Here is a 22,196-nt window from a genome sequence, read left to right as displayed (position 1 = left end):
AATTAAAATTATCAATTTTTTGTTTTACTACCGTAAAATTGTAAAATACTTTTTAAAAATAATTTAACAAAAGTATTTTTAAAACCCCATATTCCTTGATTTATCACCATATCTTAAACCTAGTCGCGATGTTGAGGTTTATGTACATGGTAAAGGATGATGTGAAATATGGTCCCTGTAAATAAAAAAAAATAAATTTGAAATTGTAGCCTTATTATTTAATCTTTGATATATGAACCCCGAAAGAATCCTTTTTTTATTCAAGATAGAATAACCACATTAAAGATATGCATCACTATTTATGGTAGGGGTACACTGTTTACCTTCAAATCCCGATTCCTGGTTTATTGGCAGTCACATGACTGTATTAAAAAGATATTTTCTTCGACTCTTGTGTGTGGCGACTTTTTTTATTCAAACAATATGCAAAAGTTAACGTCACCACGCGTTCTAAGTTAGATTCAATAAAACGTTCAAACTGCATGTCTGAACCAATTTTATATGTACTTTTGAATAATCGTTCAATCATAACTATCCTATTTCCAAAAAGGTTCTTCCCTGCAAAGTTTTCACATACAGAAGCGCGCTGATAGCTTGTTGTATAGCTGCTCCGTCTTTAATTATCCATATATCTGACAAATAGCGTATACGAGGGTCAATCAAAAAATACGAAGACAATTGGGCTGTATATCATAAATTTTTCCTAAAAGTCATATCTAACAGATTAAGTTATGCAACAACACTTATATATTGATATACGAAGTTTCATTCCATTTGATGGAAAGGTATTTTAGTTACTTGATTTTAAAACCAACATGTTTTGTCACCACGGCGCATGGTAACGTTGAAAACACCACGTCAAAGTGACGCACGTACAGCTAACAGAAATATCCAATCTTTATATCACCCTTAGTCTGTTGTGCTCTTCACACTACAATTTTAATCGGCACTATATCACTTGACGTCTAATTTGTTCACATTTGTTCGAAAATCATGTTTGTTCCTAGAAGTTTTCTTATTTTTTACCGCATGTCTCTTCGTTTACATTAAGAAAATCCCTAGATGTCAGATAACGTTGTTTATTCTTTTGACAAAATATTTACAGATAATCTACTCTCTTCCGTTCTGTTTGATGTCCAAAATACAGTTACCACAACCCCCACAAAATGTGTAAGAGTTAAACACAAATGTGAAAATAATTTTTTACTTATTTTTTCCATCATTGAGCATTTTCACAGTTTTTATCGGCTTTTTTTAGAGTTAAATCCATACTGTTTATACTTTTCGTTGCGCCGTGACATCCGGCGACGTCAACGTTTTTACTCAATTTTAAGGACGACCATATGTCTTTAGTTACTGATATTTGTTCAACAAATCTATATATTCCGTCATTATTTGGTACATAGAATTCTTGATTTTAGGTTTCAATATTATTTGGTAATATTTACATTTTCCAGTGTCTTTGCCTGTGATTACACTACGTATCGATTTTGTACTATATAACCCATAACTTCAAATTGAGGCGCCAGCGGGGTTTGCTTATTTATATTTAAATATTTAATCGTACAATGGCATAGAATTATATAAATATAAGTAATAAGGAATCATTTTTTGAATATTATGAGTCGGGGCGTGATCAAATCTATCATAAAGCCCTTCGGGCTTTATTGGATTTGATCACGCCCCGACCAAAATTATCACCTCATAATACTCAAAGAATGATTCCTTATTCCTTAATTAAGCCCAGTTTATGGAGATATTACTTTCAACATAATATGGTCTATTGTTGACAAAGCACTAAGTTTGACCGTGCGCTGTGACCTCCTTTTTGCAGGATTAGATTCTAAATAATTCTTAGAAATAAAGGAATATATAAACTCTTTTTTATTTCAAATTATTGGAAACAATTGTTTAATTATGTCTACTAAATTTAGTAATTATATGACGTTAAATAACATAGCTATGGCAAAAGTCTTCGTATTTTTTAAATTAACGCTCGTACAATGACTTTGAAGCGACCTTACGGAGATATTTCATACAAATAAACATTAAACTAAATACAAAATAAGCACTGCGTGCTTCTTTTTGGATGTCGTCGGTCCTGTAACACACCAAGGCTGTGCAGACAAATTATCATACCGCGCTAACGCGTTGTATTCAATAGAATCGACGATGGGTTTTATGAGGTGATCAAATACGGTAGATGGTGATCAAATCCAATATAGCCCGAAGGGCTTTATGAAAGATTTGAACCCCCCCCCCCCCCCGACCGTATTTGTTTACCTGAATATTTTCAAAAAATGATTCCTTATTACACGTATTTATATCATTTGATTCCTTATTACTTATATTTATGTTATTTTTATCAGCTGTACGATTAAATATTGAAATAGCCACTGATTAACTATTTTGGACCATACATTACAAAATCGATTCGTAGTATTATCACAAGGACAACGGAAAATATAAATATTGTAAATACAAGTAAACTGTTGTTGTTTACCTGGCGTGAACTCGCTTTAATAAGGTGGTATGGAACATCTTCACAATGTGACGTATTCCCGACCGAAATGAACAATAAAATCAAGTATAATTTTATAAAAATCCTTACCTAACAGCGTAGTTCAATGGTTTACAGCGTTACCTACGGATTTGTAAGTCACAAGTTCGGATCCTGTTGGCGCATTTATTATCTGGAAGTCACAAGTTTGGATCCTGTTGGCGCATTTATAGTTTTTACCTTTCCAAAATTTTTTAAAACACATTTTGGGTCAATTATTTTAAAACGGTAAAAACATTTTGGTTATTTTATACTTTAATCACATCAATATTGACAGGTGTCCCATACCACCTTAACTTTTCATAATCTTACAGGTCTGTACCACGCGTGTCACCTGACATACATTTCAGTAATCGTGTTCGACGAGACTATACCTGCCATTAACCTTCATTCATATTAATACATTATTTCGGCTGTATTTACTGATCGCAAGTTTCCCATCAATTGCGGAGATAAGAGATAAACAATTCACTTGATATGTAAAGGAGTCTTGTATGATCTGCTTAAGGTGGAATAACACACATGGAAAAAGTCACTCAAATTAACAGGAAATTTTTTGATAATGAAAGATATAATGATAAATAAACTGTACAAATAAGCGAAAAATTTGCAGTTGGGGGGTAAAAAATGAATACCTAAAATAATTATTCTAGTAAGTAACAATAAAAGCCCCTGCGGGATTCGAACTCGGGATGTACGGATCACAAGTCCGACCCTTTATCCACACGGCTATGGAATAAATTACATGTTTCAGTCCATAAAATCCTTTTAATAAAACGAAATTTTTCGATCAGCGGTCAGCCATTTTGTGATGATATGTTATTCCACCTTAATTTCTTCATATACATATCCTCTAATATACTAAGGTCCACCTACTTGGTTCATTTTTATTCATTGAAAGAACAGGGTCACAAACCAGAACGAAATTTGCTGTTACTGGGTCTAGAAAATCATCAATGATGAGTCTATCATGGCAATAAAATAAGATTTAACCTGTTAGCACAAATCAGGATGTGCAAATTTTCTTCTTCACTCTGATTTGAAAATGACCAAAATCACGGCAGATTATCTTTAATTCATTAAATAGAAAAAGGGCTGCTGATATATGCTGTGGGATATCATCCTTTGTCAATCAATCGGTAACTAAAACAACTGCAATTAAAACAACAATTAAAACAACTGCAGCTGTGCTGTTGTAAACATCTAAAGTAATTCTCACGTATTAATTAGTATTCATTACAATTCTGTTATCCAGTGATATCCAAATTAACTGGGTATATGTGATTTTAAAAGGAAGAGTTAAGGAATTCACCCACCCATTTAATTTAAATATATAAATAAAACACAGTTTTACATTATAAATGGTAAACAACATGGCGTTAAATTTGAATCATTGTCACAGCGGAAGTACTTTATTTTGGACAGGAGAGATCTTCGTCTCCAGTTCTGTTAAAACAGACACAAAACAACGAAAATCAGCCGCATATAAACGACTTAATTATGAAAATGAACTTAATCGTAGGGCAACAATATGATAGATTGTTCATTACATTGTGAAACATAGCTCCAAATCTTGATTCATCCGCAGTTATTAAAAAGATATTTTCTTCGACTCTGGTGTGTGGCAACTTTGTTTATTCAGGCAAAAGTCAGAAAAGGTTGAGAATAGTTTCGATATAGTTCAGGACAGGAGAAAAGAGTCCATTGCCTATTTCGTGTGAGGTCTGGTCGATGTCAGTTAACATCAAGGATAATTATAGGTAAGTTAATACTTCACCTATCTCTGAACTGATTAACGATCCTTTTTTTATGCTTGTCAGTCTTATCAAATTTACTCTCGCATTTCATATCAGCATTGCTAATAGGTTAACTTTTGCCACAAATGTTTCTTTGAATTGTAACACTTCTGACATATATATATTTATATCCAGTAACATACATATTAAGTTCGACTTGAATGTCATAAACAACGCTAATGCTGAATATAACAAAAAACGTATGTATGAATTTTTATTTCTCTCGAGCTTTGTCCCTGAAAAAATAACTGACCACTACCGTGAAGCGAATCGCGGTGCGGCAAAACCCATATTTGATGCGTTGGTCAGTGTCCCCAATAAGGGACTCTGCAGACCGCTACACAGCCAGTTCATTGTATCGTTTTGTCATGGATATGAAACAAGCCGTTTGACCGTTTTGTTTGAAAAACTGTTTTCGTTGATGAATTATCAAACAGAGCTTTTTTTTTTTTTACTTTGAAACTACATAAAGGCAAGCGTAAACGGAAGCAATAAATGAACAGATCAAAAGAATATGCAAATTATATAAGCAACATTGACATTCTGAATATACAAAGAGTGTATTCTGTACGTATTTATAACAGCAGTATTTCCTTGTTTTACGGCATTGCATGGGCCAGGGGGAAAATTGCCTGACCACTACGTACATGTTAGGCTCATTACACGAATCACCGTCTATAGCATTCTTTACAATTCATATCTGTGACCTCTGAACAAGCAGCATTGACATTTTAACTTGTTGATAATTTCAATCCCAACTTTTAAAACATTATTATTTTGTCAATAACATTCAATGCAGAAATATGCACATATATATAAGAATACATTTCTTTAACAACTTCTGACTTCGTGTATTTGAAAAAAATCATTAAAATGAATTGGGTTTTTTTTTCACGAAGAAACCATTTGATGTCACAAAATTAGTTTTGTTAGGTAATAAAACTTAAATTAGTTGATCAAGTAAGGGATCGATACGTACAGGTAAAGGTTGTAAATTTTGCAAAATAAAGCAGAATTTAGAATTCTTCGGAAAAAGACTGGAAAGGCTCTCGTTTCATTTAAAACACTCCTGTTCTGACTCGGAAGCCTATAGAATCAATCGGAATATTTTCTTATGGAAATTATTATACTCTTTTGTTGCCTGGGAGTTTTGTTGGCTCTTTGTTCTGCAAACACGACTCTAGGACTTTTTACAGCGGAGGAAATACTTCCAGAGAGCTCTTTAAGTCGGAATTGGGTCATTCCCGCTGATGACAAGTCCATTATTGTCCATGTAAAAAAAAAACCTACAAGTAACGAAAACAAAACATTTACGGTGTATAAGAAAACTTTTGAATTAGATAAAAATCTTATATACATGTACATGTATTCCACTTGACTCAGTTTGTATAGAAAATAGTGTTGAATTTCTACGGCCTCGGGAGAAATCTAACCTTTTAGAATAATACATGCAACGAAAAATAAAATATTTCAAGTATTTCTTCAAGATATTATATTAAGAAAACTATTACATGCATGAGTAAGTTATAAAGCTGTGTGCTGAAGTCCTAGATTGTCTCTCTCGCCTCAGAGATTTCATATCTAACACGAGTTAATGTTCGCTAGGTATATCTTAAAGCATCAGTTTAATTCATCCTGTGTACAGACAAGGACTGTGATGAGCTGTTAAAGTGACAATGTCATTGAGTGAATGTTAGTACACTAAATTTACCGACGTATAGAATGGACGCGCCAGACAGCACGTGCGGGGTCATTACACCATTAAGAACAATAATCGATGAATCTTGATTACCGCTGTTATTTAGAAACATATTTATTCCATACACAAGATGACGATGCCTTGACCACTTTAGTTTTCGCCAACCAATGGAGAGTGTTTATTCATTTTTATTAGCACTGCACCTGGTAAATAAGACCTGCAAGGCCCGCTGTTCCTTATGAGGAGTAAAGAGCTGCAGTGTTCAGGTGAGTGTTTTTTTTCTAAATTATATATAGATTTATTTTTTTCACAAATATATTGCTATAACGGATGAGTCTTTTTAATTATTTTACCATTTTTTAAATAATGATATTCAAATATTTTTTTTCTCAGTACATTTACAACGCACATGTTCACAGAATATGTGTTTACTAGAGTCTAAACTCTGTGGCTTGGTGATAAAAGATTAATGTATAATTATCACTTTTCCCTAAATAACAAATGCTTCTTTGAAGTAATCTAGAAAAGATTGCATGTTATCACAGCTTCCTCGGGCTATCAATAAGGCGCTGTGTTTGAATGGAAGTGGGTGAAAAGGTCGTATTTGCTTTCCATCGTACATAAACTGAGTTTGTATTGAAAACTCCCATTAATAAAACAAGTTTTTTTTGTAAACGACGTTTTCCTAAAACAACATTTCAGCGCAAGATTTTCAAAACTTTTTAATCTTTGCTGAAATTCTCAAATTAGAGTCGTCAATTTACATCAATTCTATGACTTTCTAAAATCAATTAGTTTATTTAGTACTTGCGGTGCCAAGCAAATTTGTCAGATCGATGTTAAGCGCAAACTTCACTGCACAGCCCATGCCAAGGGCGTGCATGCAAGAGATTTTATAGATAGGCTTTTTGTGATTTTATTCTCTCTTAAAATTTACAGCTACTTTATTCACCAATCACTTACTATTGTCATTAGAATAATTGAATGAAACACAATTTGTTAGTAGAGAGCATCTTCATGATTGTTTAGATATAAGAAATAAATAAACATCACAATTATCAAATCAAAAGTGATGCTTTGATGATAAAAATAAATGGTTGATAGAAAACTGACCAGACCAAGTAACTCTGTTTTGATACAGTTGACCAATAACATCCCCATACTGTATATAAACAACCCGTATTATACCAGGAGAACTATTCCAATGTTCAGGAAGTGTAGGGTTAACCTGGAAAGAAATAAGATAAGTGTTTGAAGTGTAAACGTGCTTCGCTGAATGAAATGAGCTTTTCTTTGATTTTAGCGATCTTTGGATACTTCGCCACTTTTGATAACTCTTTCGCCAGTCTCCATGATGTATGGGTTGCTACTAGAGAGTATACAACATTACATCATAGAGAAATATGGAAGGGATCACTGGAACAAAATCCTTGAGCATGTTCAGCAGAAGAACATTGTTTTTACTACTCACCAGATTTACACTGACGATCTAGTGAAAAGAATCGCCAAAGGATGTTGTCACGTGTTCAACGAGCAAAAACGGGAAGACGACTACATGTTGTTCTTTGGTCAGTGTTTTGTGAAATTCTTTAATCACTGTGGATATGACCAAATTGTTCGTCTTCAAGGACGTCACTTCCGCGATTTCTTACACGGTATTGACAACCTTCACGAGATGATGCGGTATAGCTACCCTCGGATGGTTAGTCCGTCCTTCCTCGTCCAGTCGGAGGACCGATACGGCTGTGTTTTAAGTTACCGCTCTAAACGAACTGGATTTAAGAACTACGTAGCAGGACAGTTAGCACAGTGTGCCAAAATGTTTTACGACATTGACATAGAACTCGAGATCTTGTTGGAGGAACTTCTGACTACCGGATGCAATGTGACGTTTAGGATTAACTTCGACAATTCTGCCTACTGTACTCCTTTGCAAGCTTCGGTCCTCAACAATTTCTTTGACGACATCGAATACATTTCAAACGAACTATTCTTCAAGGTAGAAATTTTCTTACAATCACCCACGCGGTAACAAACAATTTCTTTTTAATAACGACACATATTGCCACAAGGAAACAACGATATCTAGTGCACGAAGCCGTTATTGGTGGTTAAAAAAATGGTTCATTTATTCTTTTCAAACTTCCGTATTTCTCACGTTTTTCTTTACGTGTTCGCGTCATCATTTTTAAGAATGTCACTTGTTTTTATTTAATTTGGAAAATTAATTGAAAGGCTCTAAATAATCTATATACATTCAAATTATTGTATCAGTATTCTGCAAATTACTTCCAAACAGTAAAACTAAACAGATATATTAAACATCCTTAAATGATTTTTAAAAAAAAGAGGCATCGTAACGATTTTAACTCAAAATTTTGATATTTTATTTGTCTTTTATTTACATTTAAACCATATAACTATTTTGAAAGGTAATTATGATCACATTTAAACAGGTTCTCATGTTTACAAATCAACGTTTTATAGCACATTATTTGTAAACTAAAAAAACCCGACAATGGGTTTTTTTTTTTTTACATAGCAATGAGTTCTTACTTGAATATCGTTTGAAACTCGCCATTCTTGGTCAAGAATTTGATATCAACAACTTGGAGGGGGTGGAGAGAAATACATCATTGATAATGACAATGCCACTTTAACCCTATGTCTTTTTTCGTACAATGTTCCTATGTCCTTAGGTTTTCCCGTTCAGCATTGTGTTCAATAAAGACATGGTCGTGACAATGACGGGAGACAGAATGTCCAAATGGCTAGATACCAACGATTTGATCGGCTCTTACATCGATGTTCGATTCAAACTCAGACGACCGATATTAGAGTTCACCTGGGAGAGTGTAAGTAAACCGACCACACGTCTGGACCATTTAATCCATCTCGAAATTAATGATATAATAAAATGATAGTGCGGTGCCAATACATGTCGGTGATATATTGCCTTAAGTCTATTGTTTAGTGCATGGTCACGAGTTCAAGTCCAGGTCGTTACAGATCAAAGTACCAATTGAAAAGCTTTTTAACGACGAGTGTTGGGCAAAAGGTGATATTTAAATCAAAGTACTGAAAGTACTGAAAAGCGCTAACCTAGCTTGGTTCAAAGAAAAGTTACTGTGTGCAAGCGTAGGCGGAAATGAGCCTTATTGAAATTTTGGTTTATGTTTAATGAATATCAATTTAAAGTATCGAAGGCCAGATTTCTTTAAATATATGTTACTTTCTTAAGATGATGTGAATTAAAGCTGAACACGACTTGTATATGGATACCTGCCTGAAAAAAAGATATGTTAAAATCACAAATTATACCTTTTGAACAGTAATTTATCACAATTTTTGACATTTTCTTGCAAAGAATCGATTTTATTTTTCTATATTTAAGCTTCTGAATACGCACTATATTTTTTCATCACTGCGTAGCATCCCGTGCTGATGTACGTAAGCCCCGCAAACCAATCGTATCTACTCGGCCTTTTCCGTCACCCAGATAACTGGTTCCCCATACCTCTTACCAGTTTAAATGATGTATATTTCTGCTCATAGAGGGCAGTTATTCCTTGCACCGGAAATAGAAGTCTAACGACAATAAAGCGCTGAGCTATGCTTAGCGCTTTAAAAATGATGACTCCGTGTCCTCATAAGATAAGGCACGGTATATAAGCCTCACTCCACTGGCTAAGGAGACCGTGGCAGCAATTTATCTAAGCTTGCGGTATAATAACCAAAGGCGATGGCTCTATTACCAGTGCATCCAGCTTTTCGGTGATCTTTGACGGATTATAGATCATCTTTGCAACTACCTGCTTTATTAAATGTTTTTATATTCATTAAAACGTGTAGGTATTAGTCTTTCCAATTATAAGTCGAGGATCTAGATTAATATTCCAAAAACGTATACATCGATTGCAAATTGAGTCGATAACCTAAATAGATAGGAAAATGCTACAATATATTTTCTTCTTCGACAATTAAAAAGTATTTCAATTACATGCTAACTTCTGTCAAATGTCATACGAGTTGAGGTTTATGAATGACAGCTTTCAAACTTCTATCTCTGATACATGTGCGAATCGTACAACGGACGTCAGTTCATCTTCCACTTCAAATTTCTAGTGCTAAGTGTTTTTATCAATCATTTTCAGCATCTTAATGTAAGCAAATAACCTTAACCCAGATTTCTCTCGTAATGTAACTTTGTAACTTCAAAGTTGGTTTTTAGTTTACATCATGGATATCATTTCAGATTATCACCCATCAAACGGTTGTGTTCGAACTTCAATGTGCCAACCTCACCCCTCGGAGACATTCCATTGCTTCAATTATGACGTCATTCAAAGAAAACTTCCTCACTAGTAAACATAAACTCATTTTTCGCGGACAGATGAGGTACATTCCGTGTTGGGACGCCATTGCTTTCCTATGCAACCCACTGTAAGCACAGAAAGAAGCACGTGGTTCATGTTTTTATGAGTGATGTTATTATTATCGTGGCTTTGTTAGGTTTAACTTGTTTATGTTTATTTTTTTTCAATATACAGAATTCTATATTAACCTTTTTTTCAAAAATAAACTACCGGTGTGATGGTATGATACAGAAAATAATCTTACTCATTTTGTCAAGAAGTTTAAATTCATAATCAAAATAACTATACTGCAATTGAACACGTGATATTTTCCGAGCAAAAGAAATTATAACCGATCTTTTCGTTAGACTGATATTGCCTCAATGTCAGATATAAAATGAATCAAGTGAATATATTTTTTTTTCAAATGAAGTTATCTTTAAGATATTACTGCACTTTCACCATCTTTCGAATATCTCTCTATATATACATCTCTCTCATTGATATGCAATGTATAGACATGTTCATTGCTAATAAGTTTAGATAGTGACTCTAGTAAGGGGATGATTTATCTTGTATTGATATCGATTTAGGTCTATATGGCTTCCTTTCTGCTCGGGATCAAATGATCAGAGCATTAAATCATTAGGAGAATTATTTGTTTTAAATGTGCAGACGTGGTCGCTATCAAGATGCATGTACTTTTAAAAATTATGATTGGGACAGATGTTCATGCTTATCACAGGAGATAGTAATTTTATAGATATCAATTGTCCTCATCAACACAAAGGTCAAACGTCATGTGAAAGTGAGAAAAAAGACTCATCTTGGTGACCGTAATTCAAGAAAAAATCGCGATTTTAAGCGACTGTTGACTCTATCTGTAAACATCTCCATGCTATTTCTCTCTGTCTGACGAGAGGTTCCGAGACCTAATCAATATTAACCAGCCCGGCATATGTTCAGAAGCACGCCTTGGTCATTGCTGACTATTCTGATCAATTACCCGAACTTCTCCATGCCAGGAAGGAAACTTTGACACATGCAAAGGGACTTAAAAGTAAACTCTAATGTAGAAAGCCGTTGATCACGGGTCATTAAGCAAATAACTTACGTGGAACATTGAAACTTGTCACGTAGGTCCTCTGGGCTTTTGGGTTGTTAGTCTAGACCACAGATATTACCCATCATAATCATCATCAGCATCTTTTTGTTTATTAAAAAATCAGACAACAACGTCCTAGTTAACAATCAAACATATTTCTACACCCAAAGTAATCTCTGAGCATTTTACTTTTTCTCTTCTGATAAAATGCATTTGTTTGAACGTTTTTTGGCATTTATGGACCTGTGTGCTGGCTTCTTTGCAGAGTTGGCTCCCTGGATGATATGAGACGGGTCGGCTTGTACATTAACGACCTCAACCTCTTTGACTGTAGCAGGGACATAGTTCTTAATGGCTGGCAATATGCATCGCAACTGGAATTCTCCCTAGAACAGGTCTGCATTAACCCCACTGAACGTTAATGTCATCATCAGTGATAACAATAGTGCAGTTCCATGTATCCACATATTGATAGTTACTGTTGTATAAACGATATGGACTGCTTTTTAATGAATGAAGAACGTAAACATATATACATGTACATTCTTTGTCAAAAATTGTGCTAGAAATTATTTTATTGGTTTCATATCTGTTGGAACCCCCAGCCCACATCTTCACGTCCTTAAGATTAATATGACGTCTTAAATTTTCCTTTTGAATTATTAGAGACCTCATCTTAAAATAGACACAATTAATCATATAATGAAATCACATAAATTTCATTAGAATTATGGTCTTTAAAAAACATGTTTCTCTATCCTTCTGTCCTATTAAAAGAATGACCCAGTGACTGAGATTTTATTCTGCTGATAACATTTCAGCAACAAGACAAGAGCAAGCTGATAGAGGAGACCATGGAGAAACAAGAGGAATGGCGGAACAAGAGCGAGGCACTCCTGTACTCCATGATCCCCAGAACTATAGCGGAGAGACTGAAGCGAGGCGAAGATCCGGTCAAAACGTGCGAGGTGCGCACTCACACATTGCCACTGAAATCAACGGGTTACATTAGGCTAATTCAAACCAATTTACTTTTCCTATTATCCTGCATATAAACAGAAGCCGACTTTTCATCTGTGTCAGACGATGTCTAAATTCTGAAATAGCTTTTATCTTGAATTCCTTTACTCAATCCACAGCTTTTATCTGACTTGTTGTTTTACTATGTTGAAGACTACATGTCTGTGCTTTGTCCAAGCAAAGTTTAACGCTTTTTGCAAAAATACAACCGAGAATGGTTGTTCGATAGATAGTGTAGCCGAGTCTTTATATTTAAACATAAATATGAAACGTTAAGGACATTATAGAGTTAAATGAAGCTGTATACATGCAATGGCAAAGAGATTGCATTTTACCGTTATTATTTTAACATTAACCTCCAGTCGTCTGAAATAACGTCCATGACGGTCTTCAGTGATAGCTCTTTAAAGACAACATAAACCATGATCAATCTATTCCAATAGAGCACCCATGGTCGTTTTGATGAACTCAACTTAACTCCTGCCATTTCTGTTGTAGATGTTCGATCAAGTGACGATATTATTTAGTTACATCGTGGACTTCACCGACATTTGTGCGGAGGCGTCGGCCATGCAGATAGTTAAATGCATTAACGCTGTGTTCACTTGTTTTGATGCCGTGGTCGACAAGTATGACGTGTTTAAGGTACATGTGTACATTTTCGTACTCCAAAGGTCAAACAAAACATTTAAGGTTGTTTGGGACATTTGTTGATTAAAGTACATTATAATTAAAATACTTTCACCGGTTTAGAATTTTCAAACTTTACAATATTTAATCCAAAAATACGTTTTAAAAACTTTTGGAAAGGTCAAAATTTCAAATTCCCCAGTGAGATTCGAACTCATGACTTACAGGTCCGTGGTGAACTTTCCAAACCACTGCGCTACGCTGTTAGATAAAAATTTTGGGAAAGAAACCATATTTATAAAATTATACTGAATTTTATTATCTATTTCGAAAATTGATACGTCACAACATGGAGGTGTCCCATACAACCTTAAACACCTTTAATTTATTTCATGTATATATACATCTATAACGAAATAGGTTCAAATGGAAACAAGTTATTCAGACTTTCAAAATTTATTTTACTTTCAACAAAATTTAAAACTTATTTTTCACAAGTCATTGCTAATGCACAATGAATTATCATGTAGGACCAGATATTTTATCCACCACAAATGTGAATAAGTTTGAAAAGAGTAGTGAATGTATATTCTCTCTTTCTTAGAAAGCAGTTTTATTATTGGTTAATTTCCTCATAAAAGACATACCTCAGGGAGGTGCATATAAACAAGCTAGAAAATTATAGATACTCAACTAATCATTTCCTTAAAATCTTACAAAATAAAGCCTGCAAATGTGTTCAAGCCCACTGTTAATTCCCAGGTTTCATTAGAATGTTTTCTAAATAGCGTGGTTCCATCTTTACGCTCAAGGAGTCATGATTTGAAAAAAAAACCCACTTAGTTTCACGATAATATAAAAAACATGTAATATAAAACACAGTTGATGCAAACGCTTTCATAATAATATATTTTCAATCAGATTCTGACGAAAAGCCTTTTAACATGTCATCTGACCTTAATTCGTCATTATTTTTATAATAACATATTAAGAGGCTTGGTCTTTAATGCAAAAAAAAAAAAAAAAATCCTATCGTTAATTGCAAAAAATGTTGATGCCTTGGAAACCTTTTTCAGGTGGAGACGCTAGGGGACGCTGTGTACATGGTAGCGGGTGGAGTCCCGGACAGGAACGAGAACCACGCGGTCAATGTGGCGGGGCTCGCCATAGAACTTGTGGAGAAGGCGGCCAGTCTCACCGACCCCGTTTCCGGGGACAACCTCCAACTCAGGGCCGGTCAGTTCCTCAAACTATACCTCACAGAATCTGTTCAATCATTACAATTTCTTTGCATTGTTACTATTACTGTGCACCATAAGATTTAAAAAAAATTACACATCTGTAGTATACATTTCTTTGCACAGTTTTAACCGTGGATTATAAATATATGTATAGGTAATGTGTCTACGTTGCAATAGGTATGCACACCGGAAGTGTGGTGGGAGGGATCGTTGGTAAGAGGATGCCACAGTACTGTCTATTTGGGGACACGGTAAATACAGCTTCAAGGATGCAGTCCTACAGTGAGGTTAGTGTAAAACACAAAGAGTTTGAATGGAATGGTTTTGTTTACTTCCATCAAGTTAGAACTGATTGATTTTCTTCTTCTCTGTTTAGCCAGGGAGGATCCATTTGAGTGAACCGTGCCACGAGTGCCTGAGGGGGAAGGGGTTTACCACTGTCTTTCGTGGAACGCTTAACGTCAAGGTACTGTACACATTTTAAAATTAAAACCAGTAGAAAATCTACAACACCTATTCTGATTTTCATGCCATCGATACAAAAGCGTCATGGACCAAGGAATAAAACTCTATTAGTTTGCATTTTTAACAAATAAAACACAAACACTATTTTCATTTAACCGTCACGAGGTTTCCATAGAGAGAATCAATTAGAATCCGGCTCGTTTGTTGTGTTGCTTGGAAGAGTCGGCGGAATTGCCTCCAATGCTGCAAGCTGTTCAATTTCCACTTTGATGGCAAGTGAGGGCTTAATCTTCATTTCTACCCGTTTTAATGAATAGCTATACCGTCTTTTCCAGTGATACCAAATGATTCCTTTCACCAGTCCGTCTTGAGTGATGGGTATAGTCCCATCCTGTACATATCGGCCATTAAGCGCACTGTAGCCACAGTCCCGGTACCACCATCCAGACTCGTCCTTTCTCGCGCAAGACGAGAACCACATATCGTAGTCTTTATCATATGTACTGAATTTCATGTTCTGGTGGTAGCTTAAGAAAGAATCACCGGACGTCCCAGAATAACCGGAAACGATCAGTCTGTAACCGTCCGCCTCATTGGATAACGCAAAATGGTCATACGTCGCGTATGCCTCATCCCCTTCCCAATCCCAGAGGTCAATTCGCAAGGTAAAATTGTTAGCGCGTGTCATCAAGTGAATATATTCGTTTCCTAACCAATACTCCGTATTTGGATTTCCGAACCCGAATGCATAGGCATCCCAGTTCCGGGTGAAATTCACACTTCCGTCCTGGCGTCGCTGAATGACCGTCCACCCTCCTCGGTCGGTTTCCATGTCACACCATATGTTCAGGATCTTTCCGTTGGAGAATCTGATAGGGTACACCCCAGAAGCATTGAACCCGTTCATTTTCAACTCGTTGCAATCTGTAAAACAGCATCTCATTTTAACCTCAGATATTATTACACAATGCACTTTATCATTGCATGAATGATATCAAAGGAGAATACCTCGAACTAATGGTATGTTGGGGAAGCTTGGTGCCATCTTTTGATATTTTTCCACTTCTAGGGACTCAATCTGCCGGCGCGTTTGTTGTTCGACCTTGTTGCTCAACACTTCCAGTTTTCTATTCAGCAAAACAAGTACTCTTCGTCAATCATTCCATAACAATTAATATCTTTCGTTTTATCTACAGAACACACTCATCAATCAAAGAAACTAATGTCCTAATTAATTTTATTGTTCACAGACAGTCTTTCAGAATTGTAAATATTTCCCTCAAATTGAACTAAGAGACTTTTCAGATCTGGGTTTGGGGGGTTTCTACTAGCAAGTTTCAGAATATATTTGCCTAATTATGCCAGAACTATATGAATGAGACTTACGTTATGACCTCGTTTAGGAGAGTGTCGTGTTGGGTTTTAGAGGCCCCAAACTCCTCATTTAACCTCTCTAATAGGTTACATTGATGTTCGTTTTGTAGTGAGGGGGCCAGTGTTCTGTACTGTAGGGTGGAGCACACACTGGGTGCCCCTGAGGACGTGTAAGGGGAGGATGAAAACAATGGGTCTTCCTCCTGACTTTGCGATGAGTATAACATTCCTAACAACTGTATCACGACGCCTACGGAATGCATCTGTAAAAAGTAGATAAATAATACTGTAAAAAACAGTGGAACAAATGACATGCTTTTGTACTCAAGGCCGTGGCGTTATACGAGGTTTTTATTAAGCTCAGACGATTCCCTTCAGTTAACTTTTAACTTGAACGATACTTTTTCTGCCTCTAAGATTGATACATGGATTCAGACAACCTTCTTTGAACTATACTGGTATTGTGAACAACTGCATGTACTACTAATCCAAATTGATCTTGGCAAAAGAGGATGTACTTTTATATTGTTTTTAACCATTTCGGATGCTGGAAAACAACATACCTTTCAAGTTTTATAAGATAAATCCGCTTTTCCACTGAAAACAAAGCCCGTATTCTTCACACGCACCACCTGGTTATAGAACGAAGTCCATGTGCCCACATAAACGTTCAAAACTTTCGTCGTTTCTTATGCAAGATTTGATACAAGATGCCTCAGTCATAATGCAACTGATTTTATTGACCCCGTCTAACCCGAGATAATATGAGCCGTTAACTTCTGAGGAATATTTAAAAGTACACGGGGATGAATTATTAAATTAAATGAGGATTGTGAACATATGTTTACACGCCATGAGTCTTAGAGAACAGTGAACGTGTTTTTTATAGTGAATCACGTGGGATTGTGGTATTATGATCAAATATTTTGGGAGAAAACTTGAAGTGTCTCGCATAAGAAACACATGAACAGTTTTTGTCATAATATGGTTCAGACGTAATGGCTTAGCGATTTTCAAAAATATAAGTACATGTATATTGCTAAAACCAACCGGAGAAGTGCATTGTACTTATGCCATTTCATTTACAATTAACTCCTCTACCTTTAGGTATGAAAATATTTCGGTCTATGCATAAATAGAATTAAAGATTAAAATAGCACCATTTTTCTGGAAAAAAATTGTTTCAATATTCTCCAACCGCAAATCAGTTCATTCAAAGTTCCTTACTTTTCAATTCTCTAGATCTTATATTAGCATTGATTTGTTGAGAGTGAAGCAGTGGTAAGTTTTCAATCACGGCAGAAATTAATATATAATGGCTCAATTCTCAGTCCGTGAAATTTATTGATGGATTACAAAATATTATATGTATAGCCTGTACATGTATCTTTTATTATAGGGTAAGGGGGAGATGAATACTTATTGGTTGGCGGGTAGAGATGGAGAAAAAAGAACAAAAGTTATATGTGAATTATTAAAAACTGAAAAGGCCAAAAAGATGAAAACACAATATCGGTAAGTATTTCCTACAATGACAATTCTTTAATTCCTTTATTGACTTATTGTGCATAGGATGCGTGTTTAGAAATTAAACTGAATAGCAGAATGCATGTCTTATGAAACTGTTTCTTTTCTTGCAATTCTAATAAAGATTTACGCAATGTATGTTGTGATTTTATTATCATACAAGTTTTTAACCAAATATCTAATACTAATACCACGGACAAGTCTTAAGAAATTAAAATGAATATGCAATTTAGAAGAAAAAATATCAAGTTTGGTTGAAAACAGAAATGGCAAAATTCTAATATCATCGCATAATAGAATTAACTTAAAACTTTTAGATTTCTGAGTTTCAAGATACCAAGGTTCAAATTATGTAAAAAGAAGGTGAGAAAGTTGAATCCCTTTGTTGCTTAGATCTGGCATGCGCATTAATTGCTTGCACTTGTCGGTTACTTCAACCAATGCTGTTCAAATACTAGTGTATTAATGTCCGTCAAGTTTATCACTAGTGACGTCACTACATGTAAATGATTTTAAATGTGTGTAATGATTACATTGATTCATTTTCCTTCCGGGATTCACTTTTATGATTTTTTTAATTGCATAATTATAAAATCCAGGTACACCGATGTAAAACCGTTTTCATTCTTCCATGCAAAACTGAGGTGAGAAGAGAATTTGTATATTAATCTATGACGTAGGAGGGGTAGCAGATCTGACTAGTTTCTAGGGTGGCGGCGTCCATAATTCCTCCAAAATTTTGATGTCTTATCAGAAACTTAATTTAGAATATTTTGTATCAAGCGTGCTAGGTAAGTTTCATTAAATACGTGTCGTCAGAACTCCTTTATGACGTAATTGAATGCTAGCTCTGTATTGCTTGGGAGTATAAAGGAACGGGGTTTTTCAACTCCTTAATGCAAGATTAAGATAAAAGCAGTAGTAAACACATTATGATTTTGGGTGTGAAATTTGTTGTTTATTTGTTTTTGCCGCCTCAAACTACACATTAATTTAAATAAGAGCTGTCTGTTCCTTACAAGATATATGTGGTATGTAACACTTAATCACGAGTTTGATTTGAAACTGCATGCTGCAAAATTCGTATACTTAAGAGTACTTATCTTGCATTAGGAATGAAAGCATGTTCAATAAATCATGGCTGGGGTAAACTTTAAGCGTCGCCTGGCTTTCATTATAAATTTTTCACTTGTCTTAAGAAGATATTGAGTAGACATAAAAATGTTACTCTGTTTGATACATGTTGTATCGGCATATTTGTCTCGAGACATATTACTGTAAGATTTTGTTCAACGGTCTTAATCAAGTGCATGCTAACTGGTGCGTATTTAAAGCATGGATTGATGGGTTATTAGATCAGTGCAAACCTATATATACTGGTTGTGGATGAAATGGTTATGTTAAATGTGCATATCTCTTCATGCAACACATATATACATTTTCTGCATCCGCTTGACAAAGAATGCAAAAACATGTCATTTTTGAAAAATACATTTGAATAATTTTAATATTTTTGTCTTGATGTATTATATTATTAAGTTAGAATATAAATCTGAAGTCTCCATCTCTAAAAAAAAAAAACAACCGAAAATATAACGTCATTTATAGTTTTCTTCGGAAGTTAAATTGAAGTGGATGTCATGAAGGGAAAACAATATACAATGAAGTACTTTTTTGAAAATATTTTTTTCATGCGCTAAAATTTATCAACTCATTTGAAAAGCACTGAAAGTTTAAAAAGAAATTGCGGATCTTTGATTATTAATCAAAGTAATTCATAATCAGATTAATTCATGTGACTCGCAAATCTTGCAAACGAAAAAAAATCTTCAACCATTAGAATTGTGTGCTGATGGTTCATTCTTTAACGTCAATTTGCAGCTCGTTCGACAATGGATTTGACCTGCATGGAATGCACAATATTACGAGTTCTGCTAACTTCTCACTGCTTCAGGCGGCAGCGGAGCAAGACGAGGCTGATCACAAAGGTACTAGTCACGTGACTGATATATAAATCACGTGTCAATTTTGTGTGACAAAGAGCAACACACAAACATGGCCCACATAAGTTTCAAAGTTTCTGACTTCATTGTTTATTGGAATCTGTTTAAAGATTCACTTAGACAGTTTTTTTTATTATTATGTAAAATGTTTAGTTCAAATATTACGAAAGACGAATAGGGCCAAATAGTAACGAGATCTTTTCTCGTAATTACGAGATAATTAACTCGTACAATGTACATGTAATAACGAGATCTTTTCTCGTTATTACGAGATCTTTATTCGCAATAATGAAATAATTAACTCGTAATAAGGAGATTAAAATTTTTTTTCATGTGGCCCTATTCGTCTTTCGTAAAATATATTTAATATTATATTGCAATTTTTATACCGCATTTATATTAGCTCGAGATTACTGTACATCAGCCCGAGAGCAGTGTTTTTTCTGCAATGTCGCCACCGTCATATCCCGCATGAATCACCAAAGAGAGTATTTTATCGTTTAAATAACCTATATCAATGCATTTGTAAACCAGACCTCTCCTATAGATATATAAATGTACATTTATAGTTGAAAAGTCGATTTGCTACTAAAACTCAGTAAAAGAATTCAAATGTGAGATCAGAAAAATTAACATTTTCCTTATACTGCATTCGATTACAGACACATAGAACTTTTATGGGATAAAATATATCTATTAATCAGCAGGCGATCTTTAAAAAATACCTAGTTGTCAATAGATAAAACATTATACTAACAAACTTTGTTTATTGCATGCATCATTTGAAAAGGTAAACATTCGTTACAATCCGTTAATATTTAGATTTATTCTTCATTAACTTAAATTTCAATCGTTAAGTTATCTAGCATCAGAGGTTATATGTGTACTGCTGGGCCTCAACGATTTTTAATTTGTCCATAAAACTCGTGTGTGCAACTTTACTTACCAAAAATGGCGATTCTCTCCTTTTGGTTTACCAAAAAGAGAATTTGATTTCTATATTCCATAATATAAGTGTCTCATTGGATACCGAAAAATGGAACATTATAATACAATAACTAATATAATATATGCAAATAGTAAATGCTTCTTAAACACGTGTATAATTGCAAACATTTGTACAATTTTGCTTGTCAAGGGTAACAACCCCGTCATCTCATTTGTTAAACAAAAGAGATTGAGTCTGCTACAGAATATTTAAATAATACAAGTGTAAATGTATTATTGGGTCCTCAGTCAAGAGTGCATGTACTTATTACACAATACAAGTGCTAGTAACTTGTTCGACTTTTCATTGTAGAATCAAAACCAAAAGCAAAGCCAAAACGTGCGCTCAAAAAGACCAATTCCAGTTCCTTAGACGCTGTAGCAGAAAATTCCTCAGATGAGCAATCAAACCCACGACCTGTTTTTGTATGAGATACAATAGACATGTCTGTGTGAAATACTTTGTAATCATGGATTACAGGGCCTTTATATTTCATATCAAAGATTACATAACGAAGTGATGGCAGTGACTTGTGCCTTCAGGAAGGACATTGTGTATTGAAAATAAATTTGTTGGAATTTTTTTTTTATTTTCTTGCCTTTACATTTTTATTAAAATTGAGCCAACAGTTTCAGAACCATACTCTTACCTTACACAAGGTGGTTGAACACAAAGAAACAGTGTTAAAAAGTGATTCTATCTCAAAATACAATGTACATGTTCGTAGTGATTATGTCTCACATTGATTTTGGATAATTGATTCTATTTATTTGCATGGCTTATATGCATATGAATATATCAGAACTAAAGAAGTAGGAACTAAACTATGCTTATAATCGATCCGTGACCGTCGAGAACCTATGATAACACATTTTGTATTTCTGTGAATGATAGAAGATAACAGAGTAAAGGAATTACCAGTCAGTTGTGAAATCGATACATCAGCTACCTATTTGTACATGTATATACATATGTTCCAACAAAGTAAAAACAACAGATGTAGCCATCAAACCACGGGCAAATATTGAGCAAATTGTCCCAGAAAGAAAGGCAGAGGGTGAACATAACTGACTTCATTAGTATGCTTGTAATAAAACTAGTGCTTTTCTATAAATATTCTATAAATATATGCAACAGAGGCACATAGACCTTAAATGTCACCAGAGAATAAGAATACATTTTATTAATCATACTACTAAGAATTGGCTGTATATAAAATTTGGTTAAGTTTGGCAAAGTAGTTTTTGAAAAGATGTTAAAAGCTGATTTTTTTTAAAATTTCGACCGACGTACAGGGCACCACGACTTTTAATGAAAGATGACAACATTTTTCAAAAATATTGAATTAATCATAAAGATTAAGTAAAGTAAAATAACTAAATTGTTGTTAATGTACTTCAGTACGTTAGTTAGAAGAAATGGTCAGTTATTTC

At 34.5% G+C, this 22,196-nt stretch overlaps 2 protein-coding genes across 7 annotated transcripts; one reads left to right on the top strand and one right to left on the bottom strand.

The window, feature by feature from the left end:
- Positions 1-4,175: 4,175 nt before the first annotated feature.
- On the top strand, positions 4,176-21,346 carry LOC128180741 (soluble guanylate cyclase 88E-like). 6 transcript variants are annotated; one of them, XM_052848899.1, is made up of 15 exons: positions 4,176-4,320; positions 6,251-6,321; positions 7,359-8,054; positions 8,755-8,910; positions 10,311-10,498; positions 11,781-11,910; positions 12,337-12,483; positions 13,034-13,180; positions 14,242-14,401; positions 14,584-14,693; positions 14,783-14,872; positions 17,645-17,760; positions 18,372-18,416; positions 19,654-19,760; positions 21,076-21,346. In XM_052848899.1, exons 3-15 carry the CDS (start codon positions 7,407-7,409, stop codon positions 21,192-21,194), a joined length of 2,163 nt encoding a protein of 720 aa, XP_052704859.1. In that variant the 5' UTR covers positions 4,176-4,320; positions 6,251-6,321; positions 7,359-7,406; the 3' UTR covers positions 21,195-21,346. The 6 variants fall into 6 exon arrangements, 4 of the variants coding, with proteins under 4 accessions (XP_052704859.1, XP_052704853.1, XP_052704865.1 ...); XR_008243252.1 differs by lacking the exon at positions 4,176-4,320 and adding an exon at positions 18,090-18,135 and having other exon boundaries at positions 5,998-6,321; positions 21,076-21,214; XR_008243253.1 differs by lacking the exons at positions 4,176-4,320; positions 18,372-18,416 and adding an exon at positions 18,090-18,135 and having other exon boundaries at positions 5,998-6,321; positions 21,076-21,214.
- On the bottom strand, positions 14,866-16,961 carry LOC128180773 (microfibril-associated glycoprotein 4-like). Its single transcript, XM_052848926.1, has 4 exons — positions 16,809-16,961; positions 16,258-16,508; positions 15,880-15,998; positions 14,866-15,795 (listed from the first exon to the last, which is right to left on the bottom strand). The coding sequence occupies exons 2-4, from the start codon at positions 16,506-16,508 to the stop codon at positions 15,053-15,055; spliced, it is 1,113 nt and encodes a 370-aa protein (XP_052704886.1). The 5' UTR covers positions 16,809-16,961; the 3' UTR covers positions 14,866-15,052.
- Positions 21,347-22,196: the final 850 nt, after the last annotated feature.

Source organism: Crassostrea angulata, chromosome 1 (genome assembly GCF_025612915.1).
Source record: "Crassostrea angulata isolate pt1a10 chromosome 1, ASM2561291v2, whole genome shotgun sequence".
Lineage (NCBI taxonomy): Eukaryota > Metazoa > Mollusca > Bivalvia > Ostreida > Ostreidae > Magallana > Magallana angulata.
The sequence above is the reverse complement of the archived record's forward strand: the minus strand, read 5'-3'. Positions and strand labels throughout refer to the sequence as shown.

Excerpts from the sequence above, each read along its gene's own strand:
- LOC128180773 (XM_052848926.1), bottom strand. The coding sequence starts at position 16,508 with ATGCATTCCGTAGGCGTCGTGATACAGTTGTTAGGAATGTTATACTCA. Across the intron at positions 15,999-16,257 it reads CTCCTAAACGAGGTCATAAC|AAAACTGGAAGTGTTGAGCA; the intron begins GTAAGTCTCATT and ends TTTGCTGAATAG. Across the intron at positions 15,796-15,879 it reads CAACATACCATTAGTTCGAG|ATTGCAACGAGTTGAAAATG; the intron begins GTATTCTCCTTT and ends GCTGTTTTACAG.
- LOC128180741 (XM_052848899.1), top strand. The coding sequence starts at position 7,407 with ATGATGTATGGGTTGCTACTAGAGAGTATACAACATTACATCATAGAG. Across the intron at positions 10,499-11,780 it reads GCTTTCCTATGCAACCCACT|AGTTGGCTCCCTGGATGATA; the intron begins GTAAGCACAGAA and ends GCTTCTTTGCAG. Across the intron at positions 17,761-18,371 it reads AAGATGAAAACACAATATCG|GTACACCGATGTAAAACCGT; the intron begins GTAAGTATTTCC and ends TATAAAATCCAG.